Source organism: Mastigoproctus giganteus, chromosome 12, assembly GCF_048544385.1.
Source record: "Mastigoproctus giganteus isolate SK-2022 chromosome 12, ASM4854438v1, whole genome shotgun sequence".
In the NCBI taxonomy this organism is placed as follows: domain Eukaryota; kingdom Metazoa; phylum Arthropoda; class Arachnida; order Uropygi; family Thelyphonidae; genus Mastigoproctus; species Mastigoproctus giganteus.
Window position 1 is genome coordinate 122,413,524 of NC_143586.1, and position 19,612 is coordinate 122,433,135.

Sequence of the window (19,612 nt, forward strand, 5' to 3'; positions counted from 1 at the left end):
CTTGAGCTACTTTAGAAAAATTACCAAATCTTGTTTTTTAATATTTTACAGGATTGGGCCAACCGCATAAATTAGTAATTTCCAATACTAAAACTAAGTCAATTCTTTTAAAATGTAACCTGAACATAACAAGAGAGCATCAAAACAACACGTAAAACAACAGCCCTTTTCACTAAATTAAAACACCTAGGTGTAACGTTCAACACAAGCTGACCTTCCACCCACACCTTATGTACGTAGTGAAAAAAGTATGAAACTATGTTGGCATAATAACAAGAATCAGCTGTGCCAACTGGGGACTAAAAAACAAGCCCCTGCACTCCGTACAAGGCAATCTTCATCCCAGTCATTATTTATGGTGCGGGCACATGGTTCACTAGAGCTAACTAAGCTAAAAACAGAGCTGAACTCCACCACCCAGCGTGTCATACTACTAATCACAACAAGGACCTCCTGTACTGTCAGCACAGCCTGCTCTCCAGGTCCTGGCAGGTACTCTGCCTCTTGATTTGGAGGTAATCAGAAGAGGCCTCAATTACAGAATAAAGAGGCAAGTTCCCACACATCCTGGGACTTACCGTAAACATAAAAGAGAGTCCTTAGTACTCTTTACTAACATCTGAAAACCAGATGGGATGAGTCAAAAACGGGTGAGGTTACTAGGAGGTGTCTTCCGCAGGTTGCCCTATGCTGTTCATTCTGTTCTCTTTTGGCGACATAGTTTGGGATTGTTGACACCTGGCTTCAGCTGGTCCAGCCAGTGTGGGACTTTCAATGCACAAATAGCCTGATAGTGATCTCCCCCCCCTAATTATAGGGCACTCTGACCCTATGACTGTATCCCCCCCACAGTCCTCTCACTGTGGAGGATGAGGTTCTTCTACAGGGATAACCCCCTCTATCCCCGTTTTTAAGAGGGCCTCCCTGGCAAGCTCAGGCAATGCCAGGGTCTGGTTATCTAGAAAACTTGATCCTATTGCCTGCCCTAACTTCCGATGCCTAGTACAGTAGCTAGGGAGTCGGTGGAGTTCCTTGGGCCCCTAGGTTAACAGGCCAGATGGACAACATAACCCTACACAACACATATCACTCACACCATCTGGCCTTTACATGGTACAACACAAGAGAACTGATTACAGAGTTGTGGGGAATCACCGATGCCACTTGACCCTAAACGCTAACGTAAACTATGTAACTATATTCGATATAATAAGGCTATCTTTGCAGCATGATTAGCTGTATGTCATTGATCTTTGTATATTAAAAAGGAATTTTTTTTACAAGCTTCCTTCAGACTTAGTGACCTAAACAGTTCAGGTATTCAACCAATGTCTGACCACTTTTGAAACTCTAAAACCACTCAAATATCTGTTCTCCACACAGACTTCAGGTCATTGAGTCTGACTGAAGAAAATTTGGAAAAAGTGCATCTATCAGCATTGATTGCTGAATTCCAAGCACAACTTCTCCAACTATATGCTCCTTTCCATCAGCTATTTCACCAATTACAAAACACACATGCATTTAAATGGTAGTTACACAATTCACAGCACACTATAATGGCAAAATTCACCAGACTAACTTATAATGAAGCAATACAATGGTACCCAGCAATGAAAAGCTGTATTTCATGACATTCTCCCTCACAGTTATCAGTCTGGAAGCTCTTGGCTTGAACCTTGTATATGTTTCATAACATAACAAAAAGAAAAACTGCATGAAAAGTAAAGAAAACATTCTCACCCAAAAAAAAAAAAAATTCAAACCTAGATTAGACAAAAATCAGACTTCAAAGTTTCAAAATGACTCTGATATGCTTATGTCACTTTTAAATAAACACTGAGTTTTACATAAATAGATATTCTGCATTGGCCTTTACCAACAAAAGACCCTTCATGCTGAGGAGTCTTTCGTCAGAAAATCATACTATTCTTTAGTCAGTAAATTGTATAATTTCATATTATGAAATCACTAACTTTATAATATGAAATTAGTGATTTCAAAATTACAGATGACTATTTATTAGAAAAACTTTCAAGCCTAAAAGCAAGCAGGGTTCCCAGAGTTGATAGCCTATACCCAGTAATTTTGAGGGAAGTGGTCAGAGAGTGTACTGAAGCACAGGTTAATTATGAGGGCATCATTTGGACTTGGGAGAGAATCCACTGGATTGGTAAGTAACAACATATTTCCAATACAAAAGGTAGTTCTAAGAGTAAAGTTGGTAATTACAGACCAGTTAGCCTGCTTCAGTGGTAGGGAAAGTCTTAGAAGCTACAATTAAGAGTGAAATCCAGGGACATTTAAAAACAAAGGCATTCTGAAGGTCACCTGTAAAAGTTAGTTAAAGGTGTTCTTCAGAAATGTGATTTTTCCCTTAACAAAACCATGTTTTGGTTTTGTTAAGGGAAACTAATGTTCAACTAACCTATAGTAAGCTATTTTGACACAGTTATTAGTTTCCCTTAACAAAACCAAAATCTGCAGATGGCATAACAGACTTCAAGAATGGTCAGAAAAGTGGCAGCTATGTTTTAATGCAGCAAAATGCAAGATCTTACACTTGGGGAACAGAAACCACAAAATAAATTATGCCCTTTATTATTATTAGCCATATGGTGCAAGGAAGCCTGAGTGCTGGTGCACCAGGCAAAAAAAAAAAAAAAAAAAAAATTCTGAGTAACCCTGAGAGAGAGAGAGAGAGAGAGAGAGAGAGAGAGAGAGAGAGAGAGAGAGAGAGAGAGAGAGAGAGAGAGAGAGAGAGACTCGACAAAAACTTTAATGAGGTTCTTTTCCACAACAACGCATGACCCACACCAATCTGTGCACGATGGAGGCCATTGCAAAACTGGGATGCAGTGTTCTTCATCACCATCTCATAGCCTGAATCTTACACCTTCTGACTATCACCTCTTGAGCTCGCTGAAGGATGCACTCCTTGGAAACAATGTTGTGGACAACGACCAGCTCAAGCACAGTGTTCACAAAGCCCTCCAGAGTAAGGACATTTACAGGATCGGAATAGAATACAGCATTTGACTCAGAGATGGTGGAAGTGGATAGAAAATGGTGACTTTGTGGAAAAATAACACTGTTTATTAATGATTGAGGATTAATTGATGTAAAAGGCATAGTTGCAGGAAAAAATAGGAAGCGTTAATTTTGTACTGCTCCTGGTATATATAAAAAGAGATTCTGACTGAGGGCAGCATTGTGCTGAATAGTATTGTGTATTATATTATATAATAGCAGTAGTATTATATCTAAATGGTATCTGATCAGGGCTTCACACAGAATAAGTTCATACAGCAGTGCCCCAGAAAATGGCAGAGACAGCCCTGAGTAAAAGTGTTTTCTTCAGACAGTTGGTGCAAGTGTATATTTTATATACTGTTATATAAAGCTCAGCTTATTATGGACAATAAGATCCATAAATCAAATGCTAGTTTGAGAGTGATATCACAGGATTATTCAACTGCAGCTGACATTCAGGATGCAGTCTGGCAAAAAAGTATTGGAAAGGTTTTCTGCTTTGATAATATGTATCCATTATTTGCCATTTATAAGGAGATTTTCTTTATTGAGACTTGACACTGTCTTTCAATGGAGTTCACATTCTGAGAGCAACAAGGGATAGCAAGGCATCTGCACACAGGTAGGTCTCCTCCAATGTATTGGGGATGTCTTTTGTTATGATTAATTCTGTTTGCAAACTACCTTACACTGATCAGTGAGGAATTATTTCCTACTGAACAAAAGGAATGAGAAGGGGCATTGTAATGGCACACCTTCAAGGTGCTGTTTTGGAAAAAAAAATCTGAATTAGATAAGGGAGATACCCCATAACCAAAAATGAGGTTCTTTAAGAATACCAAATGACACGTAGTATTGAAAGCACTTTTTCAATATCTATGCTTACCATGACCGAATGTTCACTTCTGATAAATACATTTCATACATTTTATTAAGATTTGATTATGAGATCTAAGGAGGATTTGTTTTTAATAAAGCTATATTGGTGATTATTTGTGAGATTCTGAGATTCAAAATACTATAAGAGCCAATTACGTATTATTCTTTTTAATGTTTTCCCCAGACAGCTTGTAAGATAGATTAGTCAATAATTATGCAGATAGTCTTTCCTAGGTTTTCAAAAAGCAGGAACAACTGAGCATTTCCAAGAAAACATGGTTGTTCTGAATAAACATTCTCACTGAATATTCTATTATAGAATCATTTATGTGTTTAAACATTATACAATACACTGTCAAGTCAAAACATTAGGACCACCAGCATGCTTTAGCAATTGGCTCTTCTTCCCTGGTAAACGTGTCATGGTTAGAACCAGTGAACGTAATACTGCAGGTTCATGACATGCAGTCCATATGAAAAACTTGACTGACATGGGCCTGGGATATGATTTGACGATTAAAAAAAAAAAAGGAATAATTGTCCGATATCGGTTGAAAGATAGCAGTATTACAAAACTGAAAATCTTGTGGGCTGTCTCTTAAGTACTGTAGCTAAGATTTTCCAAGAGTGGACAGATAATGAACAGAGCAGCAGTTACCAAGCAAAATGTCGAGCACACATGCCTTATTCATGGCTATAATGAACATAGGCTGTCTTATCTTGTGCATTCTCAGACAGAAAAACTGTGTAATGGCTGACCATGGAGTTTAATCAGGGGATGGCCAGCAGAGTTTCCAAGATGGCAATCCAACAAATCTTCCACTGTATGGGCTTGAAGTAGGCACATTGTCAGTGTACCCCATGCTTACAGCCACCCATCACCAATAACACTTAAAGTTTGCATCTGAACAGCATCATTGAACCACTGATGACGGGAAAAAAAAAAGTTACCTTTTCTGATGAGTTATGTTTCTTGATCTGATGGAAAAACAGTGACAAACTGCAAAGAGGAATCGTCTAATGTTCTGGTATAACAGAAACAGGCAGTGTTTTGGTATGGGAAAATGTTTTCCTGGGAATCTCATGGAGCCCTCATACTACTAGGCCATACTATGAATGTTAAAACCATCTATGCATTGTAGCCGATCAGATACATCCCTTCATGATGACTCTCTTAGCAGATGGCACAGGTGTGTTTCAGCAGGTTAAATAATGTGCCCTTGCACACTGCCAGTATTGTTTGAGAGCAATTTGCCACACACAAAAGTGACCTCCAGGTGCTGCATTGACCACTGAATTTACCAGATATGAATTCAATAGAACATCTCAGGAATTCTGGGGATCAACATATATTCAGCATCTGGATCCTCCAACACAGACTATAACATATTCACAGGATGCAATCCTGACAACATGGTGCAACATAACTCCTGCAATGTTCAAAGGCCTTACAAGAGTCCATGCCTCACCACATGGTGATGGTACAGGCAGCAAGAGAACATACTATTAGGTAGGTGATCACAATATTTTCACAGAACCAGCTGCACTACTGTTTTCTTTATTTAGTGACTTTCATAATTCAAATACTGTATGGGATTGGTTACAGGGGAAAGATATTTAGTGTCAAAATTTATTTTACTCCTTTCTGTTGCAATTTTAATATTCTGAAAGGACTGGTCATAGTAATTATTGCTGATAATTGGGAGAATGTTTTTATGAAGGTATTTTTGTAAGAAAGACAGAGTTATTGTCCATTCCAGTTCACAATTGGAGAGAATTTTAACATTTAGTTGTTCTAATGTTAAATTCCTTCATGGCCAGAGAGAGCATGAATAGTGTATATGTAGGGGGGCATTTTGGGACTATATTATTACTATTAATAGAATCACTGATACAAGAAAGCACAACCTTATGCAGCATCAACAAAAAAAAAAAAAAAAAAAAGTCCCATTTCACCCCTCCATTCATTCAAAATACCTGTCCAGCTCAGCATTAAATTTATTTAAGCTATCAACTTCCACAACAAAAGATGGAAGTCTGTTCCACCAATCAACTACCCACTGGCTAAAGGCAAACTTCTGCACATCTATCCTACAACTGTCTTTCCTCAATTTGAATTTATGCCCTCTCAGGTGATTATTCTGAGCAAGAGGTAGAATCCAATCAGCATTGAGCATGCTCAAACCATTCAATGATACACCTCAAGCAGATCACCTCGCAGGTTCCTGGTCTCCAAACACTGTAATCTGCAAAAGTTAAGCCTTTCTTCGTAAGAGCAACCCTTCTTTCTATTCACTAATCTTGTTGCCATTCTCTGTACTCGTTCCAACAGCTCTACATCCTTCTTAAAATGAGGCCTCCAGACCTGCATACAGAACTTAAGGTGTGGCCTGACCATTGCCTTATAAAAGGGAAATAATCACCTACTTATCTTTGCTAGAAAAATTCCTGTATATCATTGACAAGACACAATGAGCTACTCTTGCAGACTATCTGTACTGCTCAGAAAACTTCATATCTCCCTGCACAATTAACCCCAGGTCCTTTCATTCTCTACCACTGTCAGTGTAGTACCACAGAGTTGATACGTTAATTTGGGGATACTGTTTTCCATATACAGGGTCATTCACTACCAGTGTGACAAACTTGCAGGAGGTGTAGGGGGCACAAAGACGAATCAGAATCACATAGCATTGCAGGGTCCGAAATGAATTCGTCATGCGGTTGAGGACGTTGAACGGGAGGTCGTGTGAACAGCGATCCCGCCGGAAGTCAGCATTTGCGAACCGTTTCTGTTGAAGAAACCAAGTAGCAAAAGTCCTCCAGAGTGGATAATCCGCAAGCTCCAATGATTGGACAAGTTGCAGATGGTATGAACTCATTTGGTTTGTTGACAGTATCTTCCATACAGTAGAAATACCCAATCGTTGGCCTATCGCTTGAGTACACGTACTCGGATTGGCTTCTGCAAGACATAGGACATTCTCCTCATTGTTGGCATCCTCATCATTCACTCTCGATTTATGATACCTCTTGTGAAACAACCAGTCTCACGTAACCTTCTGTGCACACATGCGAAAATCGTATGATGAGGAGCACACCTGTGCGGGAAAAATTCCTGGTACAAGCGCAGAGCGGCGCACCCGTTACAGTCTGCAGCTCCATACGCGAGGTGCATGTCAGCCAGTTCAACGTTTGAATACTCGTCCATCCTACTGCCTCGGGAACCAGTTCGCAAATGCTGACTTCCAGCAGAATCGCTGTTCACGCGACATCCCGTTCAACGTCCTCTACAGCATGACGAAGGCATTTCGGACCCTGCAATGGTATCTGATTCCGATTCATCTCTGTGCCCCCTGCATCTCCTGCAAGTTTGTGGCACTGGTAGTGAATCACCCTGTTCGATATTAAACTTCATTTGCCACCTCTCAGCCCATCTGCTCAACTTTTCTAGATCTTGTTGCAGCAGCGTACTGTCATTAGTATCCTTAACAAACCCTGCCAACCTTTGTATCATCTGCAAACTTGGACATTAAGCTTGATATATCATCATCAATTATCATTTATAAATACAGAAAACAATAATGGACCCAACACTGAACCCCAAGAGACTCCACTAATAACATTAGTCCACCAAGAGCAGTGTCCATTGATTACCACTCTCTGTCTTCTTCCACCCAACCATTCCTTTATCCATAGCAGCAATTTGCCTCCAATGCCACAATGCTCCAATTTGCCTCCAATGCCACAATGCTCCAATTTGTGCCCAGTCTTCCATGTGCAAAAGTATCAAAAGCTTTTCTAAGATCCAAATATATGATATCGAAGTTATCCCTGCATCCAGTTCCTTTGTGACCACACCATAGTATCCAATCAATGTATTGGTCAGACAAGACTTCACCTTAACAAAACCGTGCGGTGTCCGAGCTATAACTGTAGTCTTGTCTAGATGATCCTGCAGTGCTTCTTTAACCAGTGCCGCCATTAATTTCCCTGGAACAGAAGTTAAACTAACAGGTCTGTAATTACTTGTGTCGCCCTTTGATCCTCATTTGAGAATTGGGGTCACATTTGGACATCTCCAGTCCATGGGTACCTATACTTTCCTCTCAGTTATTACAAAATCATCTAACTCACTGGCAGAGTTTAATTCACTTCTGGCATTCCCCTCCCTGAATAACTGCTCATGTGTGAATGTAGATGCTCCTTCTAGAGTTTACATAGGTAAACTCTAGAAGGTCTGTTCTACTTTGCATCCTTTGCCTGCCTAACCTCCTTTGTGACTTGGTTACAGACCAGCTTATATCTATCATAGGCTTCCGTGTCACCCATTAATTTATATGTATCCCATGCATATTTCTTCTCTGCCACATGTCTCATTAGTTCATCTGACATCAATTTAGGCCTAAACCTTGAACAATATTACTTAGTTGGTATGTGAAGCCTAGTAGCTTCCAAGATTAATTCTTTGAATGCCTCCCATTTTGAATTTGTTGTTGGTAACATCATTAGTTGGTCTCACCGTATAGAATTTAAATACTGTCTCAGACCACCATAGTCACCTTTACGACTATGGTGGTCTGAGTAAATCCCACTTCAGCACACTGTGATCACTGCAGATTCTTACTGCATGAATAATCACTACTGATAATCAGATCAAGGATATTACTCCCTCTACTTGCCTCCTGAACATACTGATGTAGAAAACAATCATCCAATAAATCCACAAAAGCCTTGCTAGCATATGAGTGACCAACTCACAAATCCCAGTCAATATACGGGAAATTAAAATAACCCATTATAAGATTCTGATTTACTGGCCCACTATTTCCCTGTACAGTTTTTTATTATACTCATCAGAGTCATTAGGCCTATAACGCACTCCTACTCTCAATTTTGATCTCCCAGTGCTCATGTCACATCAAACTGACTCAACACTACACTGTCCAGCTATGTTGACTGGCTGCACTTCCTGGATTTTATGTGTTTCTTAACTAATAGTATAACCCCTCCTCCCTTCCTCTCCTGTCTATTCTTCTTGTACACATTGTACTCCCCAAATTCCAGCTCTGCATTCCTGATATGTGTGTGACACCATGTCTCTGATATCCCAACAATATCAGCCTTTGATGTTTTGACCAAAACCTCAAATTCATCAAATTAATTTACCAAGCTCCTAGCATTGGTGTATATGCAAGTATATATGCACCTGTTCCTATTTTTAGCTACCCTAACACAACCAATGTGTTTACTTGTACCACAATGACTACCTGCAGTCACTGAAATACCCTGCATCTTGTTTTCCAGGCTGCTGCTCATTCCAATAGAAGCAATACAAGAATCACTTTTACCTCTGCCAGCAGCTACTTTTAATCTATTAGTCCACGTATCCCCCAAGCTAACAGTTTTCCGAACACCTAACACTGCCTCGATAGCATCAGCAAATATTCTCGCACCCTTTCTATTTAAGTGAATCCCATCCCTGTAAAAGAAATCTCTCCGGTTAACAAGCACAGACCAGGCTAAAAAAAATTCTACCCCTTGAGCTTTGCACAATCTTTCCAGGGCCGAATTGATCGACAAGGCTCTCATCATATTCTTCCTCCTATTGTGTCTGGGCAGAATTGCAGACACTTTCAAATTCAACCCTAATTCAGGGCTTTTTTTTCAAGTGACCTGTACTTTTTAAGTAATTCTTCCGGTCTCCTACTCTTAATATCATTAGTGCCAACGTGTACAACAATATCTTTTGTGCCCTTAAAAGATATCTGCTCTATGTCACCAGCCTTTGCCCCTGGCAGACATACCTTGGTCCTGTTCCACCTATCCTTTTTACACACTATGTTCCCCGTTTCTCTGACAACAGAGTCACCGACAACTACTAGTTTCTGTGAGACCAGTGCATTCTGCCTTGGGGGTTGCCACTGTGTTGCGTGATGATCAAGTGCAAGCTCTGGCGTTGATGTGGGCAACTGAGAGCTTAATGGGCCCCTCAATTTAGATTCTTCCAGGGCATCCACCCTGTCCTTCAAGCTCTCATATAGGCCCATAGCAAAGCTGAGTTGTTGCCTGATTTCCTCACACTCCTTACATTGCGCACACACAAAGACAGTCCCCTGTGCAATATCATGTCCCATACCTGAATGCTCCACAAACATCAAACAAGCAGTGCATTTTAAAAGGCTGTGGTTCAGAGGGCAACTGCACCCCTCAGTTCTCCCCTGAGCCACAGCACTCCCATTAACTTGAGCCTTTTGCTTTGCTGCTCTGGTCTGAGTCATGATTTCGATTCAATTTCAGTACAAAATTATAACCCTAAACTATAACCTAACAAGAAATTGGGTCTATCCTTGTCACATGAAAAATTTCATCAATTCATATGATACATTCCTCCACAGTTTCATTTCATCTACATCAATGCATTACAAATAATCAAACTAATGAAATGAACTGATCTGTGAAAAGATTTAAACAACTTCCTAACTCATTTCATTAATATAAATGGTCCCAAGTTCCAATTTCATCGATATCCATTTCTACCTATAATCTGCTCAAGCTCTCACTTTTTTCTGAATTATCGGATGCCTCGACTCCTCCTTCTCCTCTCAGTTGTCTAATTATTCCCTCTGTGATTCCTTTTGCTTCAAAAGGCAGTACTTATGTACATGTGCCTCTGACAAATTTTGTCAGAGACTTCCTAAACCGAAATCTACCCTTTTTGATTTTCTTTGGTTTAAAATATTATCTCACCCTGCTTCATGTCCTCTGGCATTAAAAGAATATGAAATGAGTTGATCTGCATGATTTTTTATTCCTCTTTTCTTTAGATAGATGTCAGAGGTAAAAAAAGTGTATACTATAACTAGTGGAAAATGGCTTTCCAATTACCCTCTCATCGATCTAAATTGATTGACTATGTAATCAATCACTTCTTTCCAAGACCTTCCAATGTTAGGTCCATGTGTCAATCAGTTTATGGCCTGTTAAGCCCACATGTCAATCAAAGGGTCACATAACTTTATTATTCATTATTATAATATTAATTTTATGGTACCAACCTGTGAATTGTACCAACCTGTTGATTTGCTATTGTGGCTATTATTTATTAAATTAAATGGCTGTTTGAACATTCCCACTCCGTAGCTAGTTATATCAGATACTCAACACAGAGTTATACAACAGCATAGAATAAATAAACGAAACAAATTTGTGTTTATTCTTGTGCTGTCTGAAGATAACCGAAGCCAGAAAAGTTTACATATTTATCGTGACTATGTACATACAAGGTGTGGCTATAAAATAACGAGACTGCATGTAACTTCTTAACTAAGAGAATGGGTTATTCTCTTAGTTAAGAAGCACATAAAATCTAAGACAGTGCAACCAACTGACATTGGTGGCCAGTGTAATGTTGAGTCAGTTTGGTGTGACATAAGCACTGGGAAAGAAAAAATAAGAGTAGGAGTGTGTTATAGATCTAATGACTCTGATGAGTATAGTGAACAGCTGTACAGAGAAATGGAATGGGTCAATACATCAGAATGTCTTATAATGGAGAATTTTATCTTTCCAGCCATTGACTGAACCTTCCGGGTTGGTCACACACATACTAGCAAGACTTTTGTGGATTTATTGGATGACCATTTTTTACAGCAGCATGTTAGAGCGGCAACAAGAGGGAGTAATACTCGATCTGATTAACAGAGTGATTATTCATGCATTAAGAATTTGCAGATAAAAGCACTACTAAGTGGCAGTGATCACAGTGTACTAATTTGGGATTTACCTAAAGATGTAACTACCATCAAGGGTAAAGGGAGCAGTTTTTGCTTTTGTGAAGTTGACTACAGTGGTCTTACACAGTTTTTAAATTCCATACAGTGGTAAGAACTGATTATGTTACTATCAGCAAATTCTAGACTTTTCATACCAACTAAGAAATACACTTCAAGGTACAGGCCTAAATGGATGTCAGAAGAACTGATGAGATCATGGCAGAGAAAAAAAGTGCATGAGACAAATATAAATTATCAACTGAAATAAAAGCCTATGATAAATATAAACTAGTCTGTAATCAAATCACAAAAGAGGTCAGGCAAATATAGGCAGATTTCAAAAAATCTTTTGCAAAGGATGCAAAGACTTCTTTACTCGTGTAAAGAAGTACGGAAGAAAGGGGATGAATCAAATTGGTCCACTTGATATCGATGGTTTCACTATTAATGATTATACTCAGGTCGCTGACAAACCAAATGAGTATTTTACATCTACAATTCACAAACGTGGAATTATTCAGGGAAGTAGATTCCTGAAGTTTATTAAAACTCTAATAGCCAGCTAAATCATTCTGTTGTTAATTGTTTTTGAGAAGCATTAGCAACTAAGGCCATATTGCTCCGGGACATGCGGTGGTCATTCCTTGACCTTTCCGCATCCTCCGTATTTGGTGGTGACGGGCTCGAACCCCGGTCTAATCAAGAAGCATCTGCTACGCACTGCTGCTCCTTCCCACCTGGCTACGGAGGGGCCTAAATCATTTTGTAATAACTGAATGGAAAGTGGAAGAGAAATTGTTGAAATTAAACATAACCTAAGGCTAAGGAAACCCTTAGCCATAATTATGAGAGCATTTGTGGATTCAGGGAAGTCCCCACAGACTGGAGATGTGCAAATGTATCCTCAATTCACAAAGGGGATCAAAGTGTGACACAAGTGTGACATAATTACATACCTGTCAATTTAACTTCTTCTCAAGGGAAATTAATGGAGTCACTGGTAAAAGAAGTAATGCAGGATCATCTAGATAAGGCCAAAATTATACTTCAAACACAGCATGGGTTTGTTATGGGGGAAATCTTATTTGACCAATTTGATTGGTTATTATATTGTGGTTACAAAGGAACTGGATGCAAAAAATAATTTTATCATATACAAAGGGTACTAGGAAAGTTTTGCAATATGACGCAACAATGAATCACAGGAAGCTGCTTGTTGCTGCATGTTGAGACATGTTCATACGTGCATAGTAGCTGCCGCGCCAAGTTGATGGGCTCAGTTATTCATTAGTAGTGAGAGTGTAAAGTGCTTGGATGGCATCGTGGTCACGAAATGAGATAAGGACAGTTTTGCGGTATAATTTCGTGCATGGTTTAACCATAGACCAGTGCTTAGAAGAAATGACTCTTGCACTAGATGATGATTGTCCACATCGTACAACGATATTCAGGTGGTATAGAGAATTCCAAAGGGGAAATTTCACTCTGGAGGATTCGGAGAGGCCGGGAAGGCCATGAACGTCAGTTACGGAGGAAAACGTTACTGCTGTGAGGAAAATGCTTGACGAAAACAGGCGAGTGACCTACCAACAGATAGAGGATACTTTGGGCCTAAATGCACCAGCAATTCGTTCGATTCTGCAAGATCATTTGCACGTGAAGAAACTTTGTTCTCTCTGGGTGCCGCATCAGCTGACTGAAGAGCAGATGACACGACGTGTGACTTGGTGCCAGGAGATGTTAAAAAAGTTTGATAAGGGACAATCTCGGTATGTGAACAACATCGTGACAGGTGACGAGACTTGGCTGTACTATTACGATCTGCCGACCAAGGCTCAAAACAAAGTTTGGGTCTTTGATGATGACGACACACCCGTAATTGTCAGAAAATCCCGATCCGTAAAGAAGAAAATGATAGCTGTATTTTTCAAATCGAGTGGAATTGTGGAACGTGTCGTTTTGGACACGCAGAAGACAGTCACAGCTAAGTGGTATACTGAACAATGCCTGCCTAAAGTCACTGGATCTATGAAGAACCTGCGGCCAAAGTCAAGAATGGACATCTGGTACCTCCATCACGAAAATGCTCCAGCTCACCGCGCCAAAGCCTGCACCGAATATTTGACCACGACAGGACTGAAACTTCTCGAGCACCCTCCCTACAGTCCAGACCTTGCTCCCTGCGACTTTGCACTGTTCCCGCATGTGAAAATGAAGCTAAAAGGGAGGCGGTTTTCCAGTGATGAGGACATTCTACGGGCTTGGGACAACGAGTGTGCTTTACTCCCTAGTGAAACTTGGCAGAACTGGTTTAAAGATTGGTTTCGGAGGATGGAGAGGTGTATTGAATGTAGAGGAAATTACTTTGAAAAATTAAATAAACAAAGCTGTATTGAAAAACTTTCCTAGTACCCTTTGTACTTGGGTTTCTGGAATTCTTTTGATACTGTTGCACATAAAAGACTGCTGTACAAATTGGAGCAGTGCGGCATTAAGGGCAAGTTGCTGCTATGGATAAAGGGATGGTTGAGTGGGAGAAGACAGAGACTAGCAATCAATGGACATTGCTCTTCGTTGACTAATTTTATTAGTGGAGCTAGTGTTGGGCCTATTGTTGTTTTCTATATTTATCAGGCTTAATGTTAAAGTTTGCAGATGATACAAAGGTTAGCAGGCTGGTTAATGACAGTATGCTACTGCAACAGGATCTAGAAAAGTTGGCAGATGGGTTGAGAAATGGCAAATGAAGTTTGAACACATTGGCAAATGCAAGGTACTGTATATGGGTAGTAGTAACCCGAGATTAACGTACCAACTGCGTGGTACTACACTCATGGCAGTGGAAAATTAAAGACCCGAGGGTAATTGTGCAGTCAGATAAGAAATTCACTGAGTAATGCAGATAGGCTGCCAGGGCAGCTCATAGGGTTCTGTCAATGATATACAGGAATTTTGCTAGAGACTGATAGGGAGGTGATTATCCCAATATATAGAGCAATGGTCAGGCTACATCTTGAGTACTGCATACAGGTCTGGAGGCTTCATTTTAGGAAGTATGTGGAGCTACTAGAACTAGTACAGAGAAGGGCAATGAGACTGGTGAACGGAACAAAGAGGTGTTCTTACCAAGAAAGGCTTCAGTTCTGCAAATTGCAGCATCTGTAGCCTAGGCACCTGTGAAGTGATTTGATTGAAGTGAGCAGGTTCAATGCTGATGGGATTCTTCCTCTTGCTCAGACCACACACATGCGGGGCACTAATTCAATTTGAGGAAGAGCCCTTGCAGAAGTTTGCCTTTAGCCAGCGGGTGGTTGATTGGTGGAACAAACTTATCAGTTGTTGTGGAAGTTGATAGTTTAAATAAATTCAAGTAAGAACTAGACAAACTATTGGAGGGAATGAATAGGTAAAATATGAGATGCCTTTTTTTATTGGCTGACCCTGTATAAGCTTGCTTTCTTACATCATTTACCATTGCTAATGTTAATTCAAAAAAAAGCCTGCAATTTTTTTTGTCTTTCCTCCAATTTAGTGGATCATTTGTGTCTTAACAAAAGGGAGTTGATATATAAACACAATTCAACAATCCTGGATGTTCTAGGATTTTTTTTTTTTTTTTTTTTTGATAAAGATAATATATCAGCAGCATCAAATTCCTGTTAAATCAAGCTAGATTTGTTTGTGGATCTAAGACTTGGTTACTACACATAGTTTGATCTGGTCATTTTGTCGTAACTGGAGCATTGATATATTAGCACAAAGAAAAGTTAAGGGGCTATGGTTCTGCTCAATGATTGAAGTCACTGACTAGCCAACACTAGTGGAAAAATCACTACTTAATTTCAGCCACATTCCAACTGCTCCTTTGACTTTTCATAAGCCTTAATCAAGAATTACTCTATGTTACTATTAATGACTATTATTTTCTCCATTACTATTACTCTTTTTGTGGTGTTTGTAAATCAATATTCGTAAGATCAAGATGATGGATAAGCATTCTTTATCATAGTTTCAGTTTTCCCCAAATTAGTACTGTTCTAGATAAGTTTTCCTTGAAGATTTTCAAAATGGAACTTAATTTTCAGATATCTCCATTTTGATTCTGCACTACAAGATGATAAAAGTAGTATTTGATATAACAAAATTGGCAAGGACAATTTTAGTATTCTTCTCCTTGCTTAAGGAAATCAAAGATCACTGTTTTCCAAGTATTAATAGGGAGACTTCAGGGCTCAAAAATGCTGAAGCCTGCTGCAAAAAAGAAGCCATAACATTGATTAAGTAATTCATTAATTAATTCAAAATTAAACTTCACATCTTGCATTAGATTTAAAATTAATGTTATTAATAACACATACAAGTTTTAATTAATAACATTACCTGTAAAGCAATAACAACACTGAACAAAAACAAAGGAGGCAAAAGCACCTCCACCCCCTTACATATTATAAATGTTTCAATGTATCACAACAAGGTGCAATACTTTAATTGCCTCTCCCACTGATGTTATCTATCTCTAAAAATTTTTAGACAACAAAGTAGATGTTTTGATTCAATAAATTGAGGCACTACATTTTCAACAACACAGTTATAATATTCCTAAATCAGTACTTCCCTGATTGTGAATACACGAGGATTTTGCAAAATCACAAATTGGGTGCAAAACAAACTAGCCTTGTGGAGGGGGGGGGGAACCTTAGTTTGTCTGTCTAAATTTTTTTAAAATCTGCAAGCTGATTTACCTTATCCATAAAATGAAATGCATAAACATACTTACCCTTCTTCGACTTTATTTCCTTTTTTTTTTGATTTTAATTTTTTTAAGGAGTGCTGTTTAATATCTGGGGAAGGTAAATTCTGATTAGCTTCATTTGATCTAGTAGCAATTTCAGTCACTCCCTGAGCTGTCTGGAGATAAGAAGCATACTCAGGTGGGCATTCCCAAGTAACTTCATTGGTTTCAGTGTTCCAAAAATAAATATACCCAGAGGTTTCATCCTGACAATGCTGCCAAACAGAATATGTTGCTAAAAATAAAAAATAATTTGATGTTTGTTTAATAAGTAGCAAATTATGCTTCTATTCATGTAAATAACATGAAATTAAGAACAAGAAACCTGAACATTTATCATGGTAGTGGTATTTATTTATTTATTGGTGGTGGCGGCGAGGGAAAAGATTCATATAATGTCCATCACACACACACACTAGCATAATGAAGTATTTAAGAAATAAAAAATGGTACAAACAATATAATATGAAAATTAAGAAAATAAATATAAGAAAATATAATTTAAATGTTACAGAGGATGAAAAAAGGTTTTCAGTTGATGAAATAGTTTCAGTTAATGAAAAGTTAATAAGTCAGATATTTGCCTTACCTATATTCGACCTTTATCCAAATATGTTCCCCCCCCCACATCTGATTGATTAGACCAGGGTTCGAGCCCGTGACCACACAAATATAGAGGATGCGGAAAGGTCAGGGAATGACCGCCGCATATCCCCGGAGCAATATGGTCTTAGTTGCTAATGCTTCTAAAAACCAAATAAACAAACAAACAACAACAAACCCCACATCTGATGACAGCTACTAATTTTACTGTACTAATTTTACTTTACAGTTCACCCACCTTCTATTGGCTTTGTAATTCAGCCCATAATTTTCTTAATTCATCATAACACATATATATTTAGAATAATGAAATAGTTGAAAAAGGTAGTAAAAAATTAAGAAAATTAAGAAATGAAGCAATCGTCAGAAGCAGCAAAATGCACATTCCTCTACATGATGCCCGAAATATATCTAATATTAAATATAAAATCAAAACTAATGCCAGTAGAATGGCAAAACTGTTGAGCAAAAATAATAAATTAAACAATTAAATCAACAGGGAGGGAGAAGAAAAGGTAACAAGACAAAAATTGTAGCAGAAGCTCTCCAAATAATTTAGAAAATCCAATTAAGAATCATAAAAATCCATTTAAATTTAGTACCAATTAAATAAAAATTTAAAGGCACCCCTTGTAAGGTGCCAGTTCTAAATTGCGTGAAATATCACAAATAGAGACTATACTGACTACAATAAAATAAAACCAAATTTAAAAAAATAGACTGCCCATTATGCCACATATCGACAGAGGGCCACAAGGCCAATAATTTTTAGACAAATCGCTGCAACGGCAAACTGATCAAACCGCCTATGTAGAGGGTTTGAATAACAGTGGTCCTTATGCAGCAAAAAATAAAAATACAGAACAGACTAGCACTCCAGAGCAGAGCCACAACACTGACACAATGTAAGTTTAACCAGCTTATAGAGACAAATAAATAAAGTACTATAGATTTTGCTGCCTCTGATGATTGCTTCATTTCTTAATTTTTTACTACCGTTTTCAACTTTTTCATTATTCTAATATATGTAAATCAAATGGTAGTTAGTAGTGGATTTGATGTGCTAACACTGCGCCCATACCGCCATCTATAGTACTTTATTTATTTGTCTATATAAGCTGGTTAAACTTACACTGTGTCAGTAGTGTGGCTCTGCTCTGGAGTGCTAGTCTGTTCCATATTTTTATTTTTCGCTGCATAAGGACCACCGTTATTGAAATCCTCTGAATAGGCAGTTTGATCGGGGGATCATAGGAAGGTGGACTGATCCTTTGATTAGTTCACCATTGCAGCAATTTGTCGAATGATTGAAATGTAGTGATTCCCTGACCATTATTGGCCTTGTGGTCCGATGTCGAAATGGGGCATAATGTTCAGTGTGTTATTGTTAATTTGGTTTTATTTTATTGTAGTCAGCATAGTTTCTATTTGTGAGATTTCACGCAAGTTTAAACTGGCACCTTACAGGGGGGGGTGCCGTTAAATTTTTATGTAATTGGCACTAAATTTAAATGGATTTTTATGATTCTTAATTGAATTTTCTGTTACAATTTTTAGTCTTTTTACCTTTTCTTCTTCCTCTCTGTTGATTTAATTATTATGTTTAATTTATTATTTTCGCTCAACAGTTTTGCCATGCTACTGGCATTAGTTTTGATTTTATATCTAATATTAGATATATTTCCGGCATCATGTAGAGGAATGTGCATTTTGCTGCCTCTGATGATTGCTTCATTTCTTAATTTTTTACTACCGTTTTCAACTATTTCATTATTCTAAATACAGGTCGACCATCAACTAATCTGGCAGCATTGGGACCTGTGGGGTTCTATATTTTCATTAGTGAGTTTCGCGGATCACCGGTGGTTATTTTAGCACATACAGTTTACCAAACAGCTAACCACCGACTGCCAAGCTAGTTTTAAAAAAAAATTCCCCAGGGGCAAAAAAATATTTAGCAAATAATTTGATTAGTAATTCTAAAATAAATATTGTAATGTCAGTGTTGTCATTTTTTCGCTTAAAATTTATTATTTTTTTATGCCAACGTGGCCACATGTTGGTTACTTTATTCCTTGAGAAGCCGTGTCAGCCACCACGTACTTGTGACGCTATTACGGCATACATATGAAGGCCATTTGTGATTAGTTTATTGCACGCACAGCAAGCACTGCAATAAAACTAATTATGATAAAATAAACTCTCAAACATCGCAATAAATTTGTCAGTATTGTTAGAAATTTTGTGAAAACAAGTTCGTTAGGGAGCTGAATTATCCATCATATTGTGTTGGGTTTTTCCGCAAGTTTGTACAAGTGTGTTGTAAAAAAAATAAATAAAAAATAAAAAAAATCTAAAAAGGAATGGCTAAAAGAAAATTACTAAAATAAGAGGAACTGAGAGAAATTGCTGGAATTTACAATTAAGCAGAGTTAAACTTCTCACAGACACACCGCTGTCGAGTTTTTTCTGAAGTTCAACTTTATCTGTTATGGACAACGTATGGTGTTTGCACTTTCTACCACGAGAG

The 19,612-nt window shown here is 38.3% G+C and overlaps 1 protein-coding gene across 1 annotated transcript in view; it reads right to left on the reverse strand.

Annotated features, from left to right (window-relative positions):
* The window catches only part of LOC150077384 (uncharacterized), a 389,065-nt gene that overhangs the window by 268,215 nt on the left and 101,238 nt on the right, over nt 1-19,612 (reverse strand). The window contains exon 6 of the mRNA XM_090385883.1: nt 16,465-16,714. Coding sequence (XP_090242009.1) covers nt 16,465-16,714 — 250 coding nt within the window. The remainder of the gene's footprint in view (nt 1-16,464; nt 16,715-19,612) is intronic.